Source organism: Rhizopus delemar, genomic scaffold (genome assembly GCF_000149305.1).
Source record: "Rhizopus delemar RA 99-880 supercont3.3 genomic scaffold, whole genome shotgun sequence".
NCBI classification, from domain to species: Eukaryota; Fungi; Mucoromycota; class Mucoromycetes; order Mucorales; family Rhizopodaceae; genus Rhizopus; species Rhizopus delemar.
In genome coordinates, this window is record NW_027137829.1 from 2218209 (window position 1) to 2239089 (window position 20881).

At 34.2% G+C, this 20881-nt stretch overlaps 11 protein-coding genes across 11 annotated transcripts; 6 read left to right on the forward strand and 5 right to left on the reverse strand.

Moving 5' to 3' along the window:
• Positions 1-287: 287 nt before the first annotated feature.
• Positions 288-532, reverse strand: RO3G_05055 (uncharacterized protein; the record flags this gene model as incomplete). Its single annotated transcript, XM_067659645.1, has 2 exons — positions 288-324; positions 369-532. 2 exons carry the CDS (start codon positions 530-532, stop codon positions 288-290), a joined length of 201 nt encoding a protein of 66 aa, XP_067515746.1.
• A 4253-nt stretch (positions 533-4785) lies between these two features.
• RO3G_05056 (uncharacterized protein) lies at positions 4786-5783 on the forward strand (the record flags this gene model as incomplete). The annotated part of the gene is made up of 3 exons (XM_067659646.1): positions 4786-4882; positions 4937-5073; positions 5133-5783. 3 exons carry the CDS (start codon positions 4786-4788, stop codon positions 5781-5783), a joined length of 885 nt encoding a protein of 294 aa, XP_067515747.1.
• Positions 5784-6165: 382 nt separating this feature from the next.
• On the reverse strand, positions 6166-6612 carry RO3G_05057 (uncharacterized protein; the record flags this gene model as incomplete). Its single annotated transcript, XM_067659647.1, has 1 exon — positions 6166-6612. The coding sequence occupies one exon, from the start codon at positions 6610-6612 to the stop codon at positions 6166-6168; it is 447 nt and encodes a 148-aa protein (XP_067515748.1).
• Positions 6613-8082: 1470 nt separating this feature from the next.
• On the forward strand, positions 8083-8563 carry RO3G_05058 (uncharacterized protein; the record flags this gene model as incomplete). The annotated part of the gene is made up of 3 exons (XM_067659648.1): positions 8083-8105; positions 8272-8310; positions 8470-8563. 3 exons carry the CDS (start codon positions 8083-8085, stop codon positions 8561-8563), a joined length of 156 nt encoding a protein of 51 aa, XP_067515749.1.
• Positions 8564-9998: 1435 nt separating this feature from the next.
• On the reverse strand, positions 9999-10718 carry RO3G_05059 (uncharacterized protein; the record flags this gene model as incomplete). The annotated part of the gene is made up of 1 exon (XM_067659649.1): positions 9999-10718. The coding sequence occupies one exon, from the start codon at positions 10716-10718 to the stop codon at positions 9999-10001; it is 720 nt and encodes a 239-aa protein (XP_067515750.1).
• Positions 10719-11226: 508 nt separating this feature from the next.
• RO3G_05060 (uncharacterized protein) lies at positions 11227-11646 on the forward strand (the record flags this gene model as incomplete). Its single annotated transcript, XM_067659650.1, has 1 exon — positions 11227-11646. The coding sequence occupies one exon, from the start codon at positions 11227-11229 to the stop codon at positions 11644-11646; it is 420 nt and encodes a 139-aa protein (XP_067515751.1).
• Positions 11647-12415: 769 nt separating this feature from the next.
• Positions 12416-13471, forward strand: RO3G_05061 (uncharacterized protein; the record flags this gene model as incomplete). The annotated part of the gene is made up of 1 exon (XM_067659651.1): positions 12416-13471. One exon carries the CDS (start codon positions 12416-12418, stop codon positions 13469-13471), a length of 1056 nt encoding a protein of 351 aa, XP_067515752.1.
• Positions 13472-13882: 411 nt separating this feature from the next.
• RO3G_05062 (2-dehydropantoate 2-reductase) lies at positions 13883-15079 on the forward strand (the record flags this gene model as incomplete). The annotated part of the gene is made up of 5 exons (XM_067659652.1): positions 13883-13910; positions 13963-14118; positions 14174-14585; positions 14656-14865; positions 14917-15079. The coding sequence occupies 5 exons, from the start codon at positions 13883-13885 to the stop codon at positions 15077-15079; spliced, it is 969 nt and encodes a 322-aa protein (XP_067515753.1).
• Positions 15080-15745: 666 nt separating this feature from the next.
• On the reverse strand, positions 15746-16260 carry RO3G_05063 (40S ribosomal protein S29; the record flags this gene model as incomplete). The annotated part of the gene is made up of 3 exons (XM_067659653.1): positions 15746-15754; positions 15815-15914; positions 16199-16260. The coding sequence occupies 3 exons, from the start codon at positions 16258-16260 to the stop codon at positions 15746-15748; spliced, it is 171 nt and encodes a 56-aa protein (XP_067515754.1).
• A 1711-nt stretch (positions 16261-17971) lies between these two features.
• RO3G_05064 (uncharacterized protein) lies at positions 17972-18265 on the reverse strand (the record flags this gene model as incomplete). The annotated part of the gene is made up of 3 exons (XM_067659654.1): positions 17972-17997; positions 18067-18180; positions 18241-18265. 3 exons carry the CDS (start codon positions 18263-18265, stop codon positions 17972-17974), a joined length of 165 nt encoding a protein of 54 aa, XP_067515755.1.
• An 809-nt stretch (positions 18266-19074) lies between these two features.
• Positions 19075-20728, forward strand: RO3G_05065 (eukaryotic translation initiation factor 2 subunit 3; the record flags this gene model as incomplete). The annotated part of the gene is made up of 6 exons (XM_067659655.1): positions 19075-19159; positions 19221-19282; positions 19345-19549; positions 19613-19635; positions 19690-20618; positions 20671-20728. 6 exons carry the CDS (start codon positions 19075-19077, stop codon positions 20726-20728), a joined length of 1362 nt encoding a protein of 453 aa, XP_067515756.1.
• Positions 20729-20881: the final 153 nt, after the last annotated feature.

The following is a 20881-nucleotide window of genomic DNA, read 5'->3' on the forward strand; positions in this document are numbered from 1 at the left end:
GCCGCCTATATCATCAAGAAGACGAAATAGCTGAACATTTTTTCGTTTATTGTCCTCTAAAACAGTTCATCTGAACTGCGACGCTCCAAATTTTTCTGCCATGCACTAAATTGATATTATTCGAGATCCTTAACGCTCTTCGATCACAGGTTAAACCCTCAGAGAATTAGAGGTAGTGAAATAAATGGGTGTGTAAGTAGTGTGATGTCATAAGCACATTTAAATACTACTGATATAAAACACAAGTGGTCCACTATTTCTTCTATCTGTTTATTATAACAATCACTTCACAAAGCCGTTCGACAGAAAGCATAAGCAGCATACCTAGGTACACGATACATCATGTAGCTTACGTATGAGAAATTTACCTGGATATAGGGATTATATGTTGCAGAAGCAACCTTTCTCCCTTCATTCGAGGGACTCTTCTAAATCCATCATTGCCAAAATGGCAAAGTGAGATCCATCTGACTAAGCTATCTTGTTCCAATTCTTCACGGCCCAAATTATGTCTTGATTGATTTTTACGCATCTCATGAGAGCATATTAGGCTTTAAGAAGAGGTTTCCTTAATGCTTGATAAGAACGAAAACCTACCTAGTGTACTGCTTCTCTATGGTTCGTAAAGTAATTTTCTCCACAGAGTCACAAAATAAATCCCAATGCATTGCAATTGGGAATATCGATTGTCGATATTGAAAGATCTTCATGTGCATCCAGCCCCTGTTAGTAAGCACATTTGGCCATCCTGAATGCTTTTGGATCATAGTGGTATCTTTTTTGGCCTTCGGATGACCGCACCAACCGTCCACTTGGTAAGGCTCAAAGTATCAGCAATCTCTTGAAATGGATGTTTGGCCCATTGGAAAATGATGATAGAAGCTCTGTATTCCTCTAAAAGCTTTCTGCAAGTATTAATATTGGCTGAATTTACTTCAATGGAAAAAGTTAAAGGAAAAGAAAAAGAAGACAAAAATTTATTTTATTCATGTGGCTCATTTTCTATAGTATTATTTCTATTCTGTCGGATCCAGACTTTTTGTGGGGGTGTATCATTTTATTTTTAAAGTTTTTTTAGTAAGAGAACTTCCACAGGCAACTCTGACATAGGAGGTCAGATCCATAGAGTTTTCTCCTTCCTCAATGCATTTATACAAATTTCGTACCATCTTCTCTACTGTTGCTTTTAAAGCATGGTAAAAATTGATAGTGCACGACTATTAGGCCAATAGTTAATTACCTACAGCTGATGGAACCTATTTAATATAGCTAGCAGAAGTAATTTGTCGTTAATTTCGACCCTAGTGAAATAGAACTTGCTTACTTCGCCTATACAGTATTGGCCGCTGTACTGCAGATCCATTTTGTGGGCCGTCGCGTCATACCCTACTCTACATGTTTCAGTGATAGTATAACAGTGATGCTAAATAAATTTACTTTCAACCAAAAAGGCAACCACATCTAGGCACTTCATTTTTTGTTAACAACAACGTATCATAGCAATTTGCATCTCCTTTCCCAGCTTCATCAGGTTGATTTCAAAACCGTCGTTTGTACAGTTTTCTTTCCGTTTAACTTCGACAAATTGTAATTCATGGTTGACCGTTGAAAACGAATTAGTACATACAACAAAATCTGAGATTATCATTTGGTTATATGAGAAATCAGAAAGGAACCAAATGATATATTATCCTTAAGATCAAATCAGTAATAAATAAACTAATTAATGGAGCGTTTATCCATTTATATTCACCATTTATAATTAATGCCTTTCAATTCCACAGTGACACGATTTAAAATAAATGGAAAAATTGCTTTACCTTCCATCTGTTTGCTCGAATAGTTACTGTTGAAGAACAGCTACAAAAGTACAGAGTCAAGCTCCGTTGCAATCTTAGCTTACCAGTTTTCATTGCTGCTTTTAATGACGCCAATTGCCTCTTATGCCTCATATTTACTTATGTTGTCATTGCATAAAATTATTTGTATCTTGTGACACGCAGTCTTCACGTTATCCTCCATCAACTTCAAGCGCTTGTTAAATCTAAGATTTTCATAATGATAAGCTTTTACACAGGAGATACCTTGGATGTTACATATCATTGAGTAGAGTAAGCAGGAAGATATATGATAATTGCCTAGTAGATAAAACGATTAAAATTGTTCTAGTTGGATATTAGCTAGCAGTGAAGAAAATAACAATTTACATAGCACGGCAACCAGACAAATGCTTTCACACCTGTGCACTTTTGAAAGAAGTTTGGCGAAACCTTCGAAGTGTCGCCGCCATGATTAGAGTTATCTATTATCGACTATATGAAGTACGTATCAGTAAAACTGCGATACTATGATGATGTGAAAAATTATTAACCTATGCTTTGATCGTCTTTGTCTCCAAAATCCATTTTACCATAGCTACTGCTGGTGTACACGTTTATGAACTTTTTTTCTTTCCCTTTTCGACACTGCTTCACGACGAATCAAAGAAGCTGGTTCCTTTATCCTTCGCTGTACCGTGCCGAGAAGTTTAAATACCCTCCATTTTCCAACAACCATTAAAGAGTATTTTTTTTAAGTTTCTATCTTCAATTCTCTCCTCTTGAAAAAAAATCTTGTATTCTTCTCCTCTCCTTTTGATAAGAAATCAAATAATAAAATTATTGAACTTTAACATCAACGACATTAATTACATTCATTATAAGCAAATTCCCTACCGTGAAAAGGTGATTCATCTTCAGTTTGGCCTTGAAGCTTCATTTTTGTTTTGATAATAATGTGTAGTAGAAATGCTCATGTGTGTAGAATAATCTATGCTTATTCACAAGTTGCAATCGCTGGCTACCTTATGATTTGCGTCAATAAGTAACTAATGGAATTACAAAAAAAAAAGTCTGTAATATGTAAGGACATACTCTGCAAATCATCCCGCGGCTGTGCCACAATCCATAAAGGAGTTGAATAGTCAGTATATGACAGTTGTGTCGTACAGCATTAATTATTCTTTTTAATGCTGCTATTTCTAAACCAATAATTTAGTATCAATAGTCAGCTAGATCTGCTTTTTTTTATTTTTTTAAATTTCAGTGTCTTTTAGTATGAATATGTTTATGCTTTTTTTCTTTGCTTCCTTTTTAAAGTAGTTGATAAAGCAATTCATATGCTTATTCTATACTATAAAAACCAAAATTAGTAACTATAAACCTATTTAATTCGTGGAAATAGTTTCTATACTTTTCATCGAAATCATGTCCAATATATTTTACATGTGCGCGTTTGCCTTATCTTCGATGCAACCCATAAACGAGGCAGGCATCAACTGTATCAAGATTAAACGGAGCATCTTAATGAAATAATTGCAAATTTTTAGGTTACCATATTCTGTATTACTCACTTTACCAGCCTCTTATAAAAATTGCATTAGTTACACAGCGGTTGTAGATATGGGGACAAAAATAGAATAGAAAGCAATTCATATCGAAAGCCACAAAAAATGCTACTGTACCTGCCTTGTTATTTCCTGCTTCACTAGCAGCATATTTGATAAAATTAGTTTGATTTTCTGATGTGAAAGAATCATAATAAGAAGAGCCAGAAAGTTTACTTGCACATTGGGCTTTAACTAGATTAACAATATGAAGAGAAAAATGTTTGCCATAATTTTACTTCATATCTAAACATAATCTTGATTACTGTATTTGCCCAAAGCATGCTTATGGTAGCATTCAAATACAACTGAGCAATTCGACTGTATTTTTATTTCTGTGCAATATGACTTATATTTTTAACCTCAAATGTTTCAATAATTTAATTAAATAGTTTATTATTTGCCTAAACCAAAACAACAACGCTATTTAGGTATATGAGGCCGAATATATAGTTATGGACTCGATAGGAAAGCCTGATTTGCTACTAAGTCATCTATTTTGGTTTCATTATGTTTTGATAATGTGTAAATCATCCAAAATGTCAACTAATGAATATCAAACATAAATACTGCGGCCCTACAAATGTTAAAGTCAATGCTTTTTTAGCATTTGTTATCAAGTAGAAATTTTATGTTAAACACTGAATTACTACTTGAAAAGGAAGATTACATATTTAATCCTTTTAAAAGCGAGTAATTGAAGCATAGGTTCAAAATTTAATAACTAGCAAGATATTTTACAAGATGATATCTGAGGCTACATCATTCTTCGGGTTTATGAAACAGCATATATATTAATGATCAACATACGTATTATCTATAAAAAGAATTTAAAAGATAGAAAGTCCTTTATACTGCACAAATTGGATTTAAAAAGCTATATAACTCGCTCGTAAAATAGGAGTTGCGTAAAATTGATCACAGTTAGCATGTTCTTTTTATAACTTTTCATAGGTTCTTAGCGTGGAAGAAAATAAACTACAATTATAGTAAAATTTTTCTTAAATAGGCTTAGTTATGTTAGACAGCTTGGTAATACATACATTGTATTCTTAATTAACATACGATCTGTCTACAATATTGGCAATTTCTTAAGTGTCAATCAACCAATAGAATTGGGCGGCTAATAGGGACTCTCTATGTTTAAGAAAAAGCACATTCACAAGATAGTAAATATAGTTACACGGTACAAAAATATCTTATTGGGTGGGCACAGAATTTATTTGATTTTTGCCACAGCGACAGAGCGATAATTCAATATTTTGATTTTAAAGAAAATCCAATCCTGCTCCTATATAAAGACCCGAAAAATCCAAGCTCTTTTCCTTTACAACTGGTTTTTTATACAACAACTTCTTACTATGAGACTCTTCACTGTTGCTTCTACCGCTCTTACATTCATTAGCGTCGCTCAGGCCTTTGATCACTTTCCTTTCCCCTGCCGTCAAACTTATACAGGTAAAGAGCGCAAATCTATAAATTTTGAAAAAAAAATTAAATGTGAGTTAATAGCCGTAGATGGAGACACTTGCCAGTCTATTGCTTCCAACCAAGATATTTCCGCAGAAGACCTTACTAAATGGACTCTTAAATTTGAAGATAACTTCAGTTGTGATGAAATCAAGGCAGGCAACCTCGTTTGTATAGATGTAAGATGCCGAGTTTAGGTCCGTTGTATAGGTTGCTCACTCAACTATTTTTTATTTAGTACTCAGACTCTTTTGCAAAGAGAGCTGTTCATGCCAAACAATCTGCTCATCACAAGAAAGCTACCCATAAGAAAGCTACCCATAAGAAAGCTGCCCATAAGAAGGATAAGCATGCTGCCAAGTCTAGCCATCATGATGAAAAACGATCTGCCAAAAAGGCCGTTGAGCATAAAAAGAAGGGTGCTCATCACAAAAAGGCTACCCATCACAAGAAGTCTGCTCATCACAAAAAGGCTGCCCATACTAAGGAAGTCACTCACAAGAAAAAGTCCACTGACAAGAAAGCTACACATGCTATCAAGTCTAGCCATCATGATGAGAAGCGCTCTGCCAAGAAAGCTGCCGAGCACAAAAAGAAGGCTGCTCATCACAAGAAAGCTACCCATAAGAAAGCTACCCATAAGAAAGTTGCCCATAAGAAAGTTGCCCATAAGAAAGTTGCCCATAAGAAGGATAAGCATGCTGCCAAGTCTAGCCATCATGATGAAAAACGATCTGCCAAAAAGGCTGTTGAGCATAAAAAGAAGGTTGCTCATCACAAAAAGGCTACCCATCACAAGAAATCTGCTCACCACAAGAAGGCCGCCCACGCTAAGAAAGCACCCCATGCTAAAAAGACTACTCATATCAAAAAGCCTTCTCATGCTTAATTGTTGAGAAAATCGACATCAAACATGCAATTCTTTCTATCTATAAATACAGAAGTAAATAAATAGAAATTTATTTTATCTTTAAAAAGTCTTAGTCAGTGAGACACGAACATTTAGCTAAAGTTGAGTAAAACGCTTCTAAAGATTATAAAATAAATAAATTGTACATAGAATAAAAACCTGTTAATTTTAGGCAATTTATGTTTAATAAGCAATACATGCTATTATAAAAAGCAAACATAACTGATCGATGCAGATAGTCAATTTGTTATTAAAAATACAGACTTTTTTTTCATCGTCAATAAAATGACAAAATATACCACACAAAGCAATATTTTTCTTTTTCCTTCATGGCACTGCTTTCAATCATACTTTAAGTTATTTATTTCAAAAAACTCAAGTCATGATTATCTATGAATGACTGTAATGGAGAAAATTTTGGCTTATAGTTTTGCTTGAGTTCTTCAAGTGTGACCCACTTCCACTCTCCCTCTAACTTATGAGGCTCCATCACGCGTACATTTTCTGCTTCTTTGGATGATATTTCTGAACACATAAAAATAGTCACATAGTGTTTTTCACCCATGATATTGTTTGTTGCTGTTAAAAAGCGAATTTCATTACGAAGATCAATGTTACTTTCTTCAAATACTTCACGTTTTGCGCAGATCTCAAACGATTCAAACATTTCAAGATGTCCACCAGGCAATTGCCAAGTACCAGAGCCATGTGATCCTTTACGCTGACCAAGGAGTACATATGATGAACCTTCAGAGTCATTGTAAAAAACAAAACAAGCAACGCCTACACGGACTTCTGTCTGAGTCATATTTTTTAAAATGAAGATGAAAGATATAGAAATAAAGAGTTCAAAATATTTATTTTTACTGCCTTTTTGAAGTAGTTTGATTCGCTCATATTTAAAAATCAGTTTACTTTGTATGGTATGTGCATTTTGCCTAATTTCATTTGAAGTCATATTCAAATCTTTGCACTATCAATACTTTTTTATTTTCATTACCTCGAAATATCTAACGAAACATAATGTGAGACTATTTCAAACAATGGTGAATAGACATGCAAAAACAATAAGAAAATATTCTAGATGATTTTATACTTTATTATTATTGTTTATTTGTATTTTATTCATCAATAAAAATCTAATTACATAATTTGCCTGTATAAGCTATACAAAAGCTAGAATATACACTCTTCAAAAAAAAAAAAGGAAAGAAAAAACACAATACCCCGAAACCAAATCTAGACAACTTTAAATAAACCATAAATACACGTTGTAAATCACTACGCTAAATACAATATAATACTTTCTCCTTTACATAAACAGATATCCTTTTTTCGGAACTATAAAAAGGAAATATGAAGAGTATCTACATGTTACAGTAATTAGTTTTAGAGAGCCAACCCCTTTAAGCTTTATATTGTTGTCATTTGATTTGATACGAAAAAAGTCTGTCTAAATTGGCATCAAACCTACCGTATGGTCAAATAAATGTGTATAAATATCGGAACAATCTATCAGCCAAAGTACTTACAAAAACGAAAATTTAAATGGACTTGTTACTTTATCAATGATTCTTCTGCAAGATAAATGAACAATTGTAACGCTTAACAAACTGCACAATCCTGCTCTCCAGTATCCATATGCATGTTCAAGACAATTTTTGAATCTGATTAAAACTATTCCTACTTTTGAAAAATGCATGATATTGTTTAAATAAGCACGCTCCTATTTTGACACTGTTATAATTGAAAGTAATTCAAATGTTTTATTCATGTTTTCTTTGCTATGGAGGTAGGAATGAACAGAAGAAAAACTACTGATTGCCTTTCTTAAATTTGCTAAATTGAATATGTAACACTTCGGGATTCTTGTATTTGATCACATTAGATTTTTGCGTCAACTGATTATAACAATCGCGCCAGTTCATTCGCTTCCTCATTGCCTTGTATTTTTCAACAAATTTCATGGTATTCTGGTATCTTTCCTCGTCTGCACTTGTTGCAGAGTTGCCTTGATCTGTCGGTTCCTGAAGACCATCAACTTCTTCAAAACGTCGTTTGACTTGCTGTAATTTTTGCATTCCACAAACAACTTCCTGACGTACATTTAGGGAGTCATATTGTAAATGTTCTACAGTGTTCAGTATTTGTTCATAATCTCTGATGCTGGTATCGCAAACACTGATGATTGCATCCAAAAGCTCCGTTTCGCGTTCAACAGATTGCTGCAGAGCATCTCTCGCAACTTGAAATAATCGTCACATTGTTGAATCCTTCCATGAATTGCTTTCCAAAAGACAAGTAAGTTGATTGAGTAAAAACATTGACAATGCTTGAAATAATTCATGAATATTGATAGAGACAGAGGAAGCACTGGCGAGGTTGATCAAATAGCATTTTTTCGCCCAATATTCGCTAGGCAGAGATAGACCACAAAAGACATTTGATCGATGCATATTGTCTGTAGGTATAGTTATGGTGTTGGTGGCAAAAATGAGCAACGTGGGTAAGGTTTTGTAGCGACGATAAGCCATAATGCAGTAGTGTACTGCTCGGTTCATGAACTCGGCATCAACTGTTTTTTTGCACTTCAACAACTATACAGGTTCATAAAGGACATCTGATCTTGTTCAATCGTCCTACTCCGCATCGCCAATTCTATAAGCATCTCCATCAATGTCAACTATAACTTTGGTAACAATACTCTTCACGTCGTGGTGTTTCAAGATGAATTTGCTAGTTTGATCGGTTCCAAGTAGTTTACTGAATTGCAGTCGGTTTGTCAATACGGTTTCTATTTGTATGGAATAATATTTAAATTGATAATTCTTCTAAATGGAAGAAATAATGATAAACCCACAATTTATAAGTTGTAAAGTACTTTAATTAATCTTAAGAATTGCTTGATCTTTGGGTTTCCATTCTTCTAGATCTATCACGATAATCTATATCGTCTCTAATAGCTTTAAGTCTCTTACTGATATCTGTTAAGAACTCATAGTCGCTGATTGCATTAATCCTTCTTTTTAAATGGTGTAAAGAGTCTAAGTCCAACTTTATATCTCGCTTTAGAATAGATGTAGCATTGATGTTCGAGTTATTCTCGGCAGTAGAAGCCAGAAACTCGTTTTCAGGGATAGATGATGCACCTAATTCAGAAAGTAATGTCTCCATTATGGATACATTTTCAACTAGGATATTGGTGTGTCTCTTCAGTAAAAACATATGTTTACATGCTCTTGAATTAAACTTGAAATAATAGCAAGGACAAGAAGCAATTTTTCCAGCTTCATTAATTTGAACGGTATACATAATATCTTTTTGACTAAAGGATTCAACATTATGCGTTATTTCACTTTTTTTTGTAATCATCTCATTCATCCTATCGTCTGGAATAGCAGCAGCAATCATTTCTCTTTTCCTTTTATTTCTTGTTTCTGGTCCCATTTTCCCTTCTTCGGAACTGACTCTTACTTCTTCAAGTTTCATATCATTTTCAACTTCATTTACTAATATATATACAAGACGATCCAAACGTCTGTTCCTAATTCTTTTGAGATACACTGACTTTAGCTGATTATGCCAGCTTTCAATTTAGTTGTTTGTGTGCATATTTTGATGTTCTTCAATAACATAAGCTACAGACCATCTTTTATGTCCATCCAAAGCAAGCCATTTATCTTCAAAGTATTCAACAAATTGAGACTGCTTTGCAGTCCATTTTTCTCTGAACATCCTTACTTTTTCTATTACAATTTCACAAGAAGCTTCATACATAATCGACTGTAAGTCGCTCATAATGTTGCCACGTACTACTTTTGCATTGCTGTGTTGTCCGGGACTATTCTTAACTTTTGTTGCTAAATTTCTACTCCAACATTGAGCAACATGGAACAAGCACAATTGAATTCTGCAATTTTCACCAAAAGTAGCTCAAATTGCATCAGATTCAGGAATACTGCAATCAATGGTAATCTGTTCTGGACTCATTGCACAGTTGTTCTTCAAAAGTCGCAACCAGTTCAACACTGGATTTACGGATTGATCGTTGGTTATCATGTATCCAACAGGAACTCCTTTTCAAGTATCAGGATGTCTTACTACTAAGCTGTACAAAACCTCACTGCTTTTTGAAGATATACCAAAAGTTGAATTTAGAGAGAAACTTTTCGATACTCCCATAATACTCATTTGTCATGATGAAATAATCCCATAATAAAATGTGTTTTCCATGGAATAAGAAAGAACTTTATAGTTGGTTGCAGTAAGCTTTTCTTCCCAAACTTTGAGGGATTCGAATTCGTTTTCTTTGAATTTGAACATGTCCTTTGCAACAGACAACCAGATGTTGTGAACGTCGTCGTAATGAAGCAGTTCATCTCGCTCTTCAGCATCCTCATCTATTTCTTGAAGCAAACAAGATCTAATTTCTTTTCTTGAAAACTCATATTGCAAAAAAGCCTTTATTTTCCTTCTAAGAGCGTCTGAAAGTGATATGAACTTTAAATCCACGTAAGATCTAGGAACATGGTTGTGCGTGCTTTTTCGTTCAAAAATGACAAATTCAGGATCTGAACGGTAGCAAGTTACCATGATACACGCAGGACATCCAATCTTCTTGGATTCTTTTTGAATAGGTCGATGGTTTCCACTTGCTTTAGATACATACACATTTGATCCATGATGGCAAATGTATTTCTTACTCCACAAGATTGTTTTGTTACGATCAACTGAGGAAGATTCAGTAGCATTGGAGCTCACAATTTCTTTAATTTTAAAGCCTTTATTTGTCCAGTGTACACAGGTAGAATCTTCTAATTTTTTGAGTTCAACCTCCCAAATAGCTTTGTCGACATTCATTGTTTCGAATTCGGAAACATTTGCTGAATAAAATTGAGCTGATGAGGTAGACATGTTTCTTAAATGAAGGTTCACCCAATCCGAACATGACGATATTTTTAGATCAACAGATATCATTGTTAAACAAACAGATTTTTTGCACGACACCAATTTCTAAAATAGCGATTTTGCTTTCTGGAATGACTGTAAGTTGATAAATTAAAGCAAAATAAATGGTTTGTGCGAAGCCGTATTCAGAGCTAACACAATTTGGGTTTATTATTTCTATTTTTAGTTATTAATGTTATCTGTTTTTGCTTTTGAGCCCTTTCAGGTTCAGGCGTGCTTTAGTGACATATAGAAGCTGTATGGCTGCGGTAATATCTTTTTCAACGTGGAAGCGGGGATTGTCTTACTGTGATGATCATTTAATATCGTTCCTTCGTTTTGTCTTGGCCTGGAAAAACTAATATAGTCCTGGCTTTTTTTTTTCTTTCAGTTCATTTTGTTTGATTCTTTTAAGAATAAAATTTCTTTTTTCTTCCTTTGTGTCTTTTTTTAGATATTTGTTTATAAATTAAACATGAAGATTGTTTCAGTTTCTGCTTTTACTACTCTTGCGCTTTTCACATTCGCTTCAGCAGCTCCCATTGATCCAATTGATGCTTTAACAAAGAGAGGAAGCACGTATACAGGTACTGCTACTTGGTATGAGCCTGCTTCTGATGGAGGTTCTGAAGGCGCTTGTGGAGGAGTTCATATCGATAACAACTCTCCTTATGTAGCTCTCAATCACGCTCAGTATGGCAACATGAATAAAAACTCAACTTGGTGTGGAAAGAAGATCAAAATTACTGGTTCTGCTGGTAGCACTACTGCCACGATTATGGATGCTTGTCCAGGATGTGGCGAGAATGACCTTGACTTAACGCCTGTTCTTTTCAAGAAAGTCGTTGGAAGCATGAGTAAGGGTGTAGGAACAATTACCTGGGAAGCTGTATAAGAAATTGTAGACGCGTTTTATTATTCTTAACTTTTCCTTCTCGAAATGCTTTATGAATCAATTTTCATGTAGCTGATTTGTTTCAATAAATGCTGAAAGCTTCTCATTTTTATTATTTAATTGCTGCATTGCTTCATCGTATTGCCATATATCTATTTTTAACATCATTGTTTTTGTCAAACCTGATGTATTTGACAAAGAATAAAGAAATAGTAAAGTTTTATTTTAATATTCGAAGCAACATACTTTAAAGATGTAACTAGCAATGTGACATTGCTTTTGTATGGTGATGCTAATTCTTTTTAAGAAATAGCAGTAGAAGCAAGACATTGTTTCGTTAAAGGGAAACAGTAATATACTTTCCTTAATTGGCATAATCAATTAATGGAAAACGCTAAAATAAATCAATAACAAAACCCATCTAACCCAAAAGAAGTGGCCAACTTGGCAGTTTTTATAAGCTGAGATTTATTAAATCGTGTCCTTTATTAATTTACCCGAACTGTGCATTCTTACTTTTTTTCATATAAACGCGTAAAAGAGACAAGAACTTAGTGCATTTTGTTTTTATTTAATCAATAAAAGTAAGCAAGACAATTTAGCTTTCTTAAAGCATAACATTCATAGCTATGAATTTAGCTAAAAGTTAAAGCAAATACTAAATAAAACGAAGAGACTTTGTTTAAATGCTTACACAGGTATGCAGTAAATCTATTCATAAGAACCTAGAAAACATTCAATGTCCGTCTTTATTTTTTTTTTTCAATCTATGTCGAAATTATATGGATTTGGTTCCAATGGCAATGGGCAGTTAGGCCTTGGCCATGTAGAAGACACCCATAAACCAACACTTTGTATTGGCATACCTGATCATGAAGTTATTATAAAAATCTCTGGAGGTGGTAATCACTCTGCTGTTGTGACGGAGTCAGGAAAAGTTTATTTTGCTGGTTTTTCGCAACTTGGTGAGAATTATATGCAGTACATTTTGAAAGCACCACCTGAGAAGCAGCAAGCTTGGACTGTTTATCAAGAACGGTTCAGTGAAATCAAGTGGAAAGATGTCGCATGTGGTTGGGCTTCAACATTGCTGCTGAGTCAAGAGGGTAAAGTATATGGTGTAGGCTCAAGTCGTTGGAACGAGATTGACGGCAAGAAAGATAACAAAGAGCAAGAATTAACAGAAATTTTAATACATGAGGATATTGTTTCTGTTTCTTGTGGATGGCGTCACGCTGTAGCCTTAAGCAATGAAGGGAATGTATTTGGTTGGGGTTGGGGACGCCACGGTCAACTAGGCCCGTCCAAGGTGGAGACTGATAAGAAGGATATTCGCTCAATTCAAAAAATAGAGCTGCCACAAAAGATCCTTCAGGTTGCCTGTGGTCATTTATATACAATATTTAGAGCAGAAGACGGGTCGGTCTACGGTGTTGGGTCCAACAAATATGGTCAATTGGATAACGAAGACAACGAAGTTCGGATTGTAGAGCCACGCGTTGTTTATCGTAATTCAGTATACATTGACGCAGGATGGCATCATACCTTGTCATTAGGCAGTGTAGGGGAATTAAAAGCATCTGGAAGAAAGGATCACGGTCAAATCACTAAAAGTCATTTGTTGCAAAATATCAAGCAGTTTTGTTGTGGATCCGAACATACTTTAGCTATACAAGGGGATAGACTGATTGGTTGGGGATGGAATGAGCACGGTAATTGTGCTACTGATAAAGACTTTACGGACGAGCCTATTGTGATTAGCACATCTACAAAAATCCGTGCTTTTGGTGCAGGTTGCGCAACATCATGGTTTGCTGTAATGTAATCTGTAATGTGACTTCGCTTTTTCTGAATGGACAAAGTAAAGATAAGATGACAAAAAAAGCTATCGCTGCTGAAGATTAAGAATATTGCGGGACAACAATGGAATAATCTCATCACTACTATCGACATAAATAAAAAATAAAATTGGTAATTTTTTTCTTTTTTTTTTCTTTTTTCTTTTTCTTTTATAAACATATTAGAGATCCATTGGATGTTTGCTTGCAATAAGACAAGCTTTTTAAAACCGTTTGTCAAGTCCGAAACTTCGGGATTTCTTTCTTTCTTGAAGAATACGATTACTCATTCTGTGTATAATCAAAGCTGGATAAAGTCAAATAGAATTTCCGCGGGTCATTTTTTCACAGAGATTTATTTGCCTTCATCTCATTTAATTAGCAAACGATTTTATAGCATGTCTACTTCCCCCCGTATATTGACTGGTATAATACCAAATTTAGTAATACTAAGCTTTTTCACTCAATTATAACACAGTTGGAACCGGTGCTGTTGGCGCCATTTACTCTTGGCGACTTGCAAAGTCATGCGAGATTACAGCTGTTTGTCGATCAAACTTTCAAAATGTATTAGAAAAAGGCTTTGATATTAATTCTGCAAAATTTGGACAAGAGACATTTCACCCTCACAAAGGTTCTTTTTTTTTTGTTTATAGATTTTGAAATAGTTACTGATTTTTCTAAAATAGTTGTATGCACAGTATCTGATAGTGTAACATCTGTACCATTTGATTACGTCCTTGTTACTCTTAAGGCTTTACCAGAAGTCTATAATGTAGCGGATATTATCTCCCCTGCTATTAAAGATGAAAATACAGCCATCGTATTAATTCAAAATGGTCTTGGCGTTGAGGAACCTATTGTTGAACGATTTCCAAACAATCCGATTATCTCTATTGTTGCCTACATCGGCACTTCTCAGCATGAACCAGGCAAGATTACTATGTTAGGAAATGAGTCATTAATTGTAGGCAAATACTTGAAGGCTAAACGTAGCTCTGTTAAACAACAAGCCAAACTTGTTGAATATCTGAAAAAGGGTGGTGTTGATGTTCAAGAAGTTGATGATATTGAAAAGACTCGCTGGCAAAAATTATTATGGTAAAAAAAAAAGAGCAGCTTTGTAGTGTAAAGAAAGCGTAACTGATCACTATCTCATTTTTATATAAAGGAATGCGTCTTTCTCTCCTATTTGTACATTAACAGGAATGAATACAAACGAAGTACTTGAAAATGAGGAAGCTACAAAAGCTGTTAAAGCTCTCATTAATGAAATGGTTAAAGTAGCTAATGCAGAAGGCTGCGACTTTGATGTAGAGCAACAAACAGAAACAATGATAGCAAGAACGTATGCAACAGCAAAAAATTACAAGCCCTCCATGTAATTTAAAAAAAAGTTTTATTGAATTAATCTAATATTCTTCCTATGTAGGCAATTGGATAAAGAGCGTGGTAGTCCTATGGAAATCGAAGCAATTCTTGGTAATGCTTTAAAGAGAGCAAAGACTAGAGGATTGAGTGTTCCTCAATTGGAAATGGTCCACTCTATATGTAGTGCAGCAAATCAGCATATTATAAATATGCCTAAACTCTAATTCATTTATCTAATTAAACTGGAATGGATATATGATATAGTTATTCATATACAATTTTGTAAAAACAAAGCAGCTCTTCTTTTTTACATGGCTTAGATAGCCGCTTTTATTATAAACATACATTATGTTACCCATCTAGACATTCCGTTGTTGTTTGCTCAGGGATTATTAGGTATTGGATTAGTTCAGCTTGCTCGCAGTCCTGTGTTCCTGAATAAACTTACTTTCTCTTCGTTAGAATATGTTGCTCTGGATCTTTGATTATATTAAGATCAAAATATCCCTTTTCCTTTTTGGTTGTTGTCTATATAGTTTAAGAGCGCTTTTTCATATAAAGGAATTCAGCACTATTTCTTTATTAAGATTGCTTAAAAACCTTTTGACAAATTGGAAGGTTTGCCAGTGTTGTGCTTTGATAAGTCCCCAACACGTCTATTGCTAGTTGTAGAAATTATGTTTTGCATAATAAAAAAAAGCCATGTTAGTATTTATAATAGGAATACAAAAGCTACAGTTCTGCTTGTTTCTCACTAAAATCAATCATTTCCGCGCAAATAAACGCAAGCATAGGCTCAAACGTATAGCTCTCTATTTTCTTTATTAACAATACCAATTGCTTTTCGAAAAAAAAAAGAAAAATGTGCTGAGGAATGAGAAAAGGTCGATTTAACGATACTAAAAGGATTTTGATAAGTCACTTTACTTTAAAACATTCGACCTATTTTGTATTCTTACCTTGTTGAAGCCAATGTCACTAGCGTATTCACGGAAACATTGACGACAGATGTTCAAGTTGTACTTGCGGATCAAACCAGCGCGGTGAGCACAAACACGACTAACAATAAAATGTTATAATTGTTTTCTTCGCCATGGAAAATTTCCTTTTCATTAAGCAAACAGAATGTTAATTGTAGTCTCTTTCCCTCCAATGAATAAGTAGATAGAAAGGATCATACGAAATAACACAAAGTATTATTTTACAGTAGAAACCTTTCTTTTTTCTATTCATTGAAGGCCCATTTATAACATTTCATATAGGGTAATGTTTGGGTGGCTTGTACACATTCTGCATGCTTGCTAAAAGAGAAAAAAAGGAAAAAGAAATGATGGAACACTTACCATTGACGAGAGCCCTTACCGAAGGTTTTGGGGTGGGAGTTCCAAACGTTGCTGTGAGCCATGATGTAATTTACTAACTTTTTTAAAGAAGCGGAAAAAGAGGAGGGAGGAAAGTTTTCCTTCCCATCCTTTCATCATAATAGAGAAAAAAATTTTAAAATGGCGAAGTGACGTTTAAGAAAAGTCGCTTTTATTGGCTACTCCAGCCTTCAAGCCCATACCTAGACATAGAAGTTATCTTGGTATTGTAACAGACAACTTACTAAAAACATGCTTTCTGACTGTCCCTAATTATGTTTAAGCGTAGACAAAGATATATACTTGGCTTATAATGAGGTTATAATAATCAATATGCTGAATATTTTGTACAGCATTTAAGCCATTCTATAAGAAATATCAAAATTATATTGTTAAATTTCCCCAGTATAACGCGTTTTATTAAACATAAAGTCGGCTGTAAATCCTTTAGGTTTTATAAGAATTCCAAAAAGAACTTTGCTAGTCTCATTATCTGTCGATGACAACTCTTTAACACAATGTGTTCAAATTTACATATTAATGAACTATGTTGAACATCATTTTGGTATATTTTACTTGTTATATCTTAATTTTTGAAAATCAAAGACTCTAGAGCATTTGGAGCAGTTGGTTATACCCTCTTGGTAAAGATCCTCTCACAAATACTGCAAGGTTATTCGCAATGATGGTAACAAGCCTCTAGTGAAAATTTGGATTTGCAATAGTGAGAAAAGACGCCAGAGTTGTTGTCTCCTTACTTCGTAGGATATCAATGATTGATGTGCTCAATACTGCATTGAGTTAATATATATGCCACAGATCGCAAGAATTTTTCTGGTGACCTCGATAGCGTCCTCAAATTTACTTTGTCTTGTACAAGATTACGTAAAGGTTATAATAGATTTCGTCCATCTGACCACCCTTGGCTACCGCTACAGATATATTGGTCACAGAACATTTTAGTTATCTTTTCTATGTCCTCGTAGCTCTTTGGCTATGATGAATGCAACATATTATGTAATATAGATAACGATAGGTTAGTAAAGTTCGAACGGATACGCAATAGTATACGTAGATAATGATATTGCCATGCACTTATCACAGATTGATTCTGAAGGGTGTAGTTTGAATTTTTCATCAATCTTTGTTCAAAGCTTTATACTAAATTGCTTTGATGCGATGTCGATAATTCTATGCATGCTTCAGCAAGACATCGACTAATCCCACTGGCAATGGCCTTATTATATATCGTATTATTATTATTTCTTGTATCCGATCTAAAGGTATCCCAAATTCTTAATATATCTCGCGGAAGAGCATTACGATTTGTCACCCGCTTTCCATTTACAAGCTGATACATTGAATATCAGGAATTGTTTTTACATGAGATGGGGTTCTTCTTATTGATTCAAACAGACTAGTATGTAATGGTTGACAAATATTTGGGCTCTGATGGTTATGCTTCTCACATCTTTTGAAGCAGCTACTATTCTCTGATTGGGATTGTAATGATATCGGATGCGAACATGCCGAGCCAGAGGCAACTTTCTGGTAAAGATTTTGTAATTTTTACTAGGGTTGACTATAAACATTTTGGCTTTGCTAGAAATATGGTTTGCATATAATAGCGATCTTAAACTTTCGTGACCGGTTTGCTTACAACTAGAACATTTGACATTTGGATCTCTTTGAGTATTATTCCTTGTTTTCTTCTTTTTTTACTAATCTTTTCGCATCTTTAATATTTGCGTTTTGTTAACGTTTCTTGTTTGAAGTCCCAACTTTTGAAAAAGGAAGGTAGGTCGAATATATATTCTTATTCAATTCTGTACATGTACGTTTTTTTTTACCATCGTCAGCAGCGTCCGGTTCAAACAACTTGAATTTATCATAACGTTCTGAATGATTTCTAGCTTGACTATATTCTTTATAGATGATACCACTATTATTGTCGTCGATTCCTCCTTTTTGATTATATCATTAATATACAGAAGTTTCTTATCTTTTTCCTTCAATCTACTTACTTTGCTCCTCCATATTTCTTCTCATTTTTTCCCTTCACTGTACGTATCTTTTCGAAAATCCTTGATTTGTACATCTATATGTATGATGTACAGAAAGATAAGTGACGATAGCAAGACACGAAAAGGTAATATATGCGAGAGATATCAACTTTTGCATTCTTAAGGGAACGAGGCTGCTCAATTGCACTATATAAATCATCAGTGATTATTTAATAATGACTTGTCAAATGAATCCTACACTCGAGCATTAACATATTACTTTCGCTTGAAGGTAATGTGGATTTGAGACTACCTTCTTTTTCTCTCTGCTTAAAAATGTTCAAAGAGCGATACTCTTTAAAGTTGATGATTTTAATCTTTTAAAAAAATCTTTCGAGTTATAGGTTTTTTCACAAAGTTTATATAGCAAATCTTGTGTAAGCTTACATATTTTGTATTATGAAATAAAAATTCTTATATGCAAACTTCAAAATATTATATCTGTTTGAAATAGGATAAAAAAATTCTGATTTTGAATTTGTATTTATCTAAAAAAAACTCATTTGACTGAATTTAAAGTGTGATCTTACTGCGGTGCAATCTTAACTTTAGTTGTCATGGGATCACCATACTCTCGTTTGGATAAAGTTACAAAAAAAACAGGAGACTGTATGTACTTTTACTGGTATTCCTGAAAAGAATGATAAAAAACGATTCTTTCATGTTCCGAGTAAATCAGAGACAACTACAAATCCGATTGTTAATTTGTAAAGAGACTGTGACTGGTTATCACCCACATCCAATTTTTTTTGCTTTTTCTTTTTTTTTTTTTCTCTATTAAGAATTGTATATACAATGACTGAAGTTGCCAACGTCGATGTCACTAAATTGACACCTTTATCACCTGAAGTTATTTCAAAACAAGCTACTATCAATATTGGTAAAATTAAAACAAAGAACACATGTGTAAACTTCATGTTATATTTATACTATCTATGTAGGTACTATCGGCCACGTAGCTCATGGTAAATCAACTGTTGTTAAGGCTATTTCCGGTGTTCAAGTAAAGAAAAATAAATATTATATTATAAATGAATTGGAATATTTACTAAATTTTATTATTAGACTGTTCGTTTCAAGAATGAAATGGAAAGAAATATTACTATTAAGCTTGGTTATGCCAATGCCAAGATTTTCAAGTGTAGTAATAGCGAGTGTCCTAGACCAGGTTGCTACAAATCATATGGCTCTTCAAAGGAAGCCAACCCTGCATGTGAACGCCCTGGTTGTGGAGGTACTATGGAATTGGTTCGTCATATTAGTTTTGTCGGTAAGTGAGCCAAAAAAAAAAAGCAATAAACAGGAAAATTAATATTTTTTATTTTTTCGCCAGATTGTCCTGGTCACGATATTCTTGTAAATATGACAATGAATTTTATAGAGGTTGGATGATTAACGCATATTTATTAGATGACCACTATGCTTTCAGGCGCAGCTGTCATGGATGCAGCGTTATTATTAATCGCAGGTAATGAATCCTGTCCTCAGCCTCAGACATCAGAACATCTTGCAGCTATTGAAATTATGAAACTTCAACACGTCATTATTCTTCAAAATAAGGTTGATCTTGTAAAGAAAGAAGCTGCACTTGAACAACACGAAGATATTCTTGCCTTTGTCAAGGGTACAGTAGCTGATGGAGCACCTATTGTCCCTATCTCTGCTCAACTTAAATACAACATCGATGCAGTGAACGAATACATCACCAAGAAGATTCCTGTTCCTGTTCGTGACTTTGCAGCTGTTCCTCGTTTGATTGTGATTCGTTCATTTGATATCAACAAACCTGGTGCTGATGTAGACAATCTTCAAGGTGGTGTTGCTGGTGGCTCTATCTTAAAGGGTGTTTTAAAGATTGGCGATGATATTGAAGTCCGCCCAGGTGTGATTATTAAGGATCAAGAAGGACGTATTCGTGCTCGTCCTATTTTGAGTAAGATTTTGACTTTGGCAGCAGAAACCAACAAATTAGAATTTGCTGTACCTGGTGGTTTAATCGGTGTTGGTACTCAAATGGATCCTACTTTATGTCGTGGTGATCGTTTAGTTGGTCAAGTACTTGGTTACCCCGGTACATTGCCTTCTATCTATACAGAACTTGAAATCTCTTACTTTTTGTTGCGTCGTTTATTGGGTGTAAAGACAGATGATAAGAAACAAGCCAAGGTTGCAAAATTAACTAAGGGTGAATTACTCTTGGTCAATATTGGTTCAGTATCTACTGGTGGTAAAGTAGTTGGTGTTAAGGCTGATCTTGCAAAGATTGTCTTGACTGGTCCTACTTGTACTGAAATCGGTGATAAGGTTGCTATTTCCAGAAAGATTGAAAGACACTGGCGGTAAGCTTTATTCAATTGTAATATTGTATATATGCTCATGTATTTTATATAGTCTTATTGGTTGGGGAAAGATTAAACGTGGTACTGTTTTAGAAGCTGAAGCAAATTAATAAAAAGACAACATGTATACATTCTCTTTCTCTCTTCAATCTACACACAATAAAAAGTTTGTAAATTTTTTTCTTTAATAAACAAAGCCTTTTGTTTTTCTTATTAATAAATCAAATGGTTTAATGAAGATGATATGCGTGCGTATCTAATGA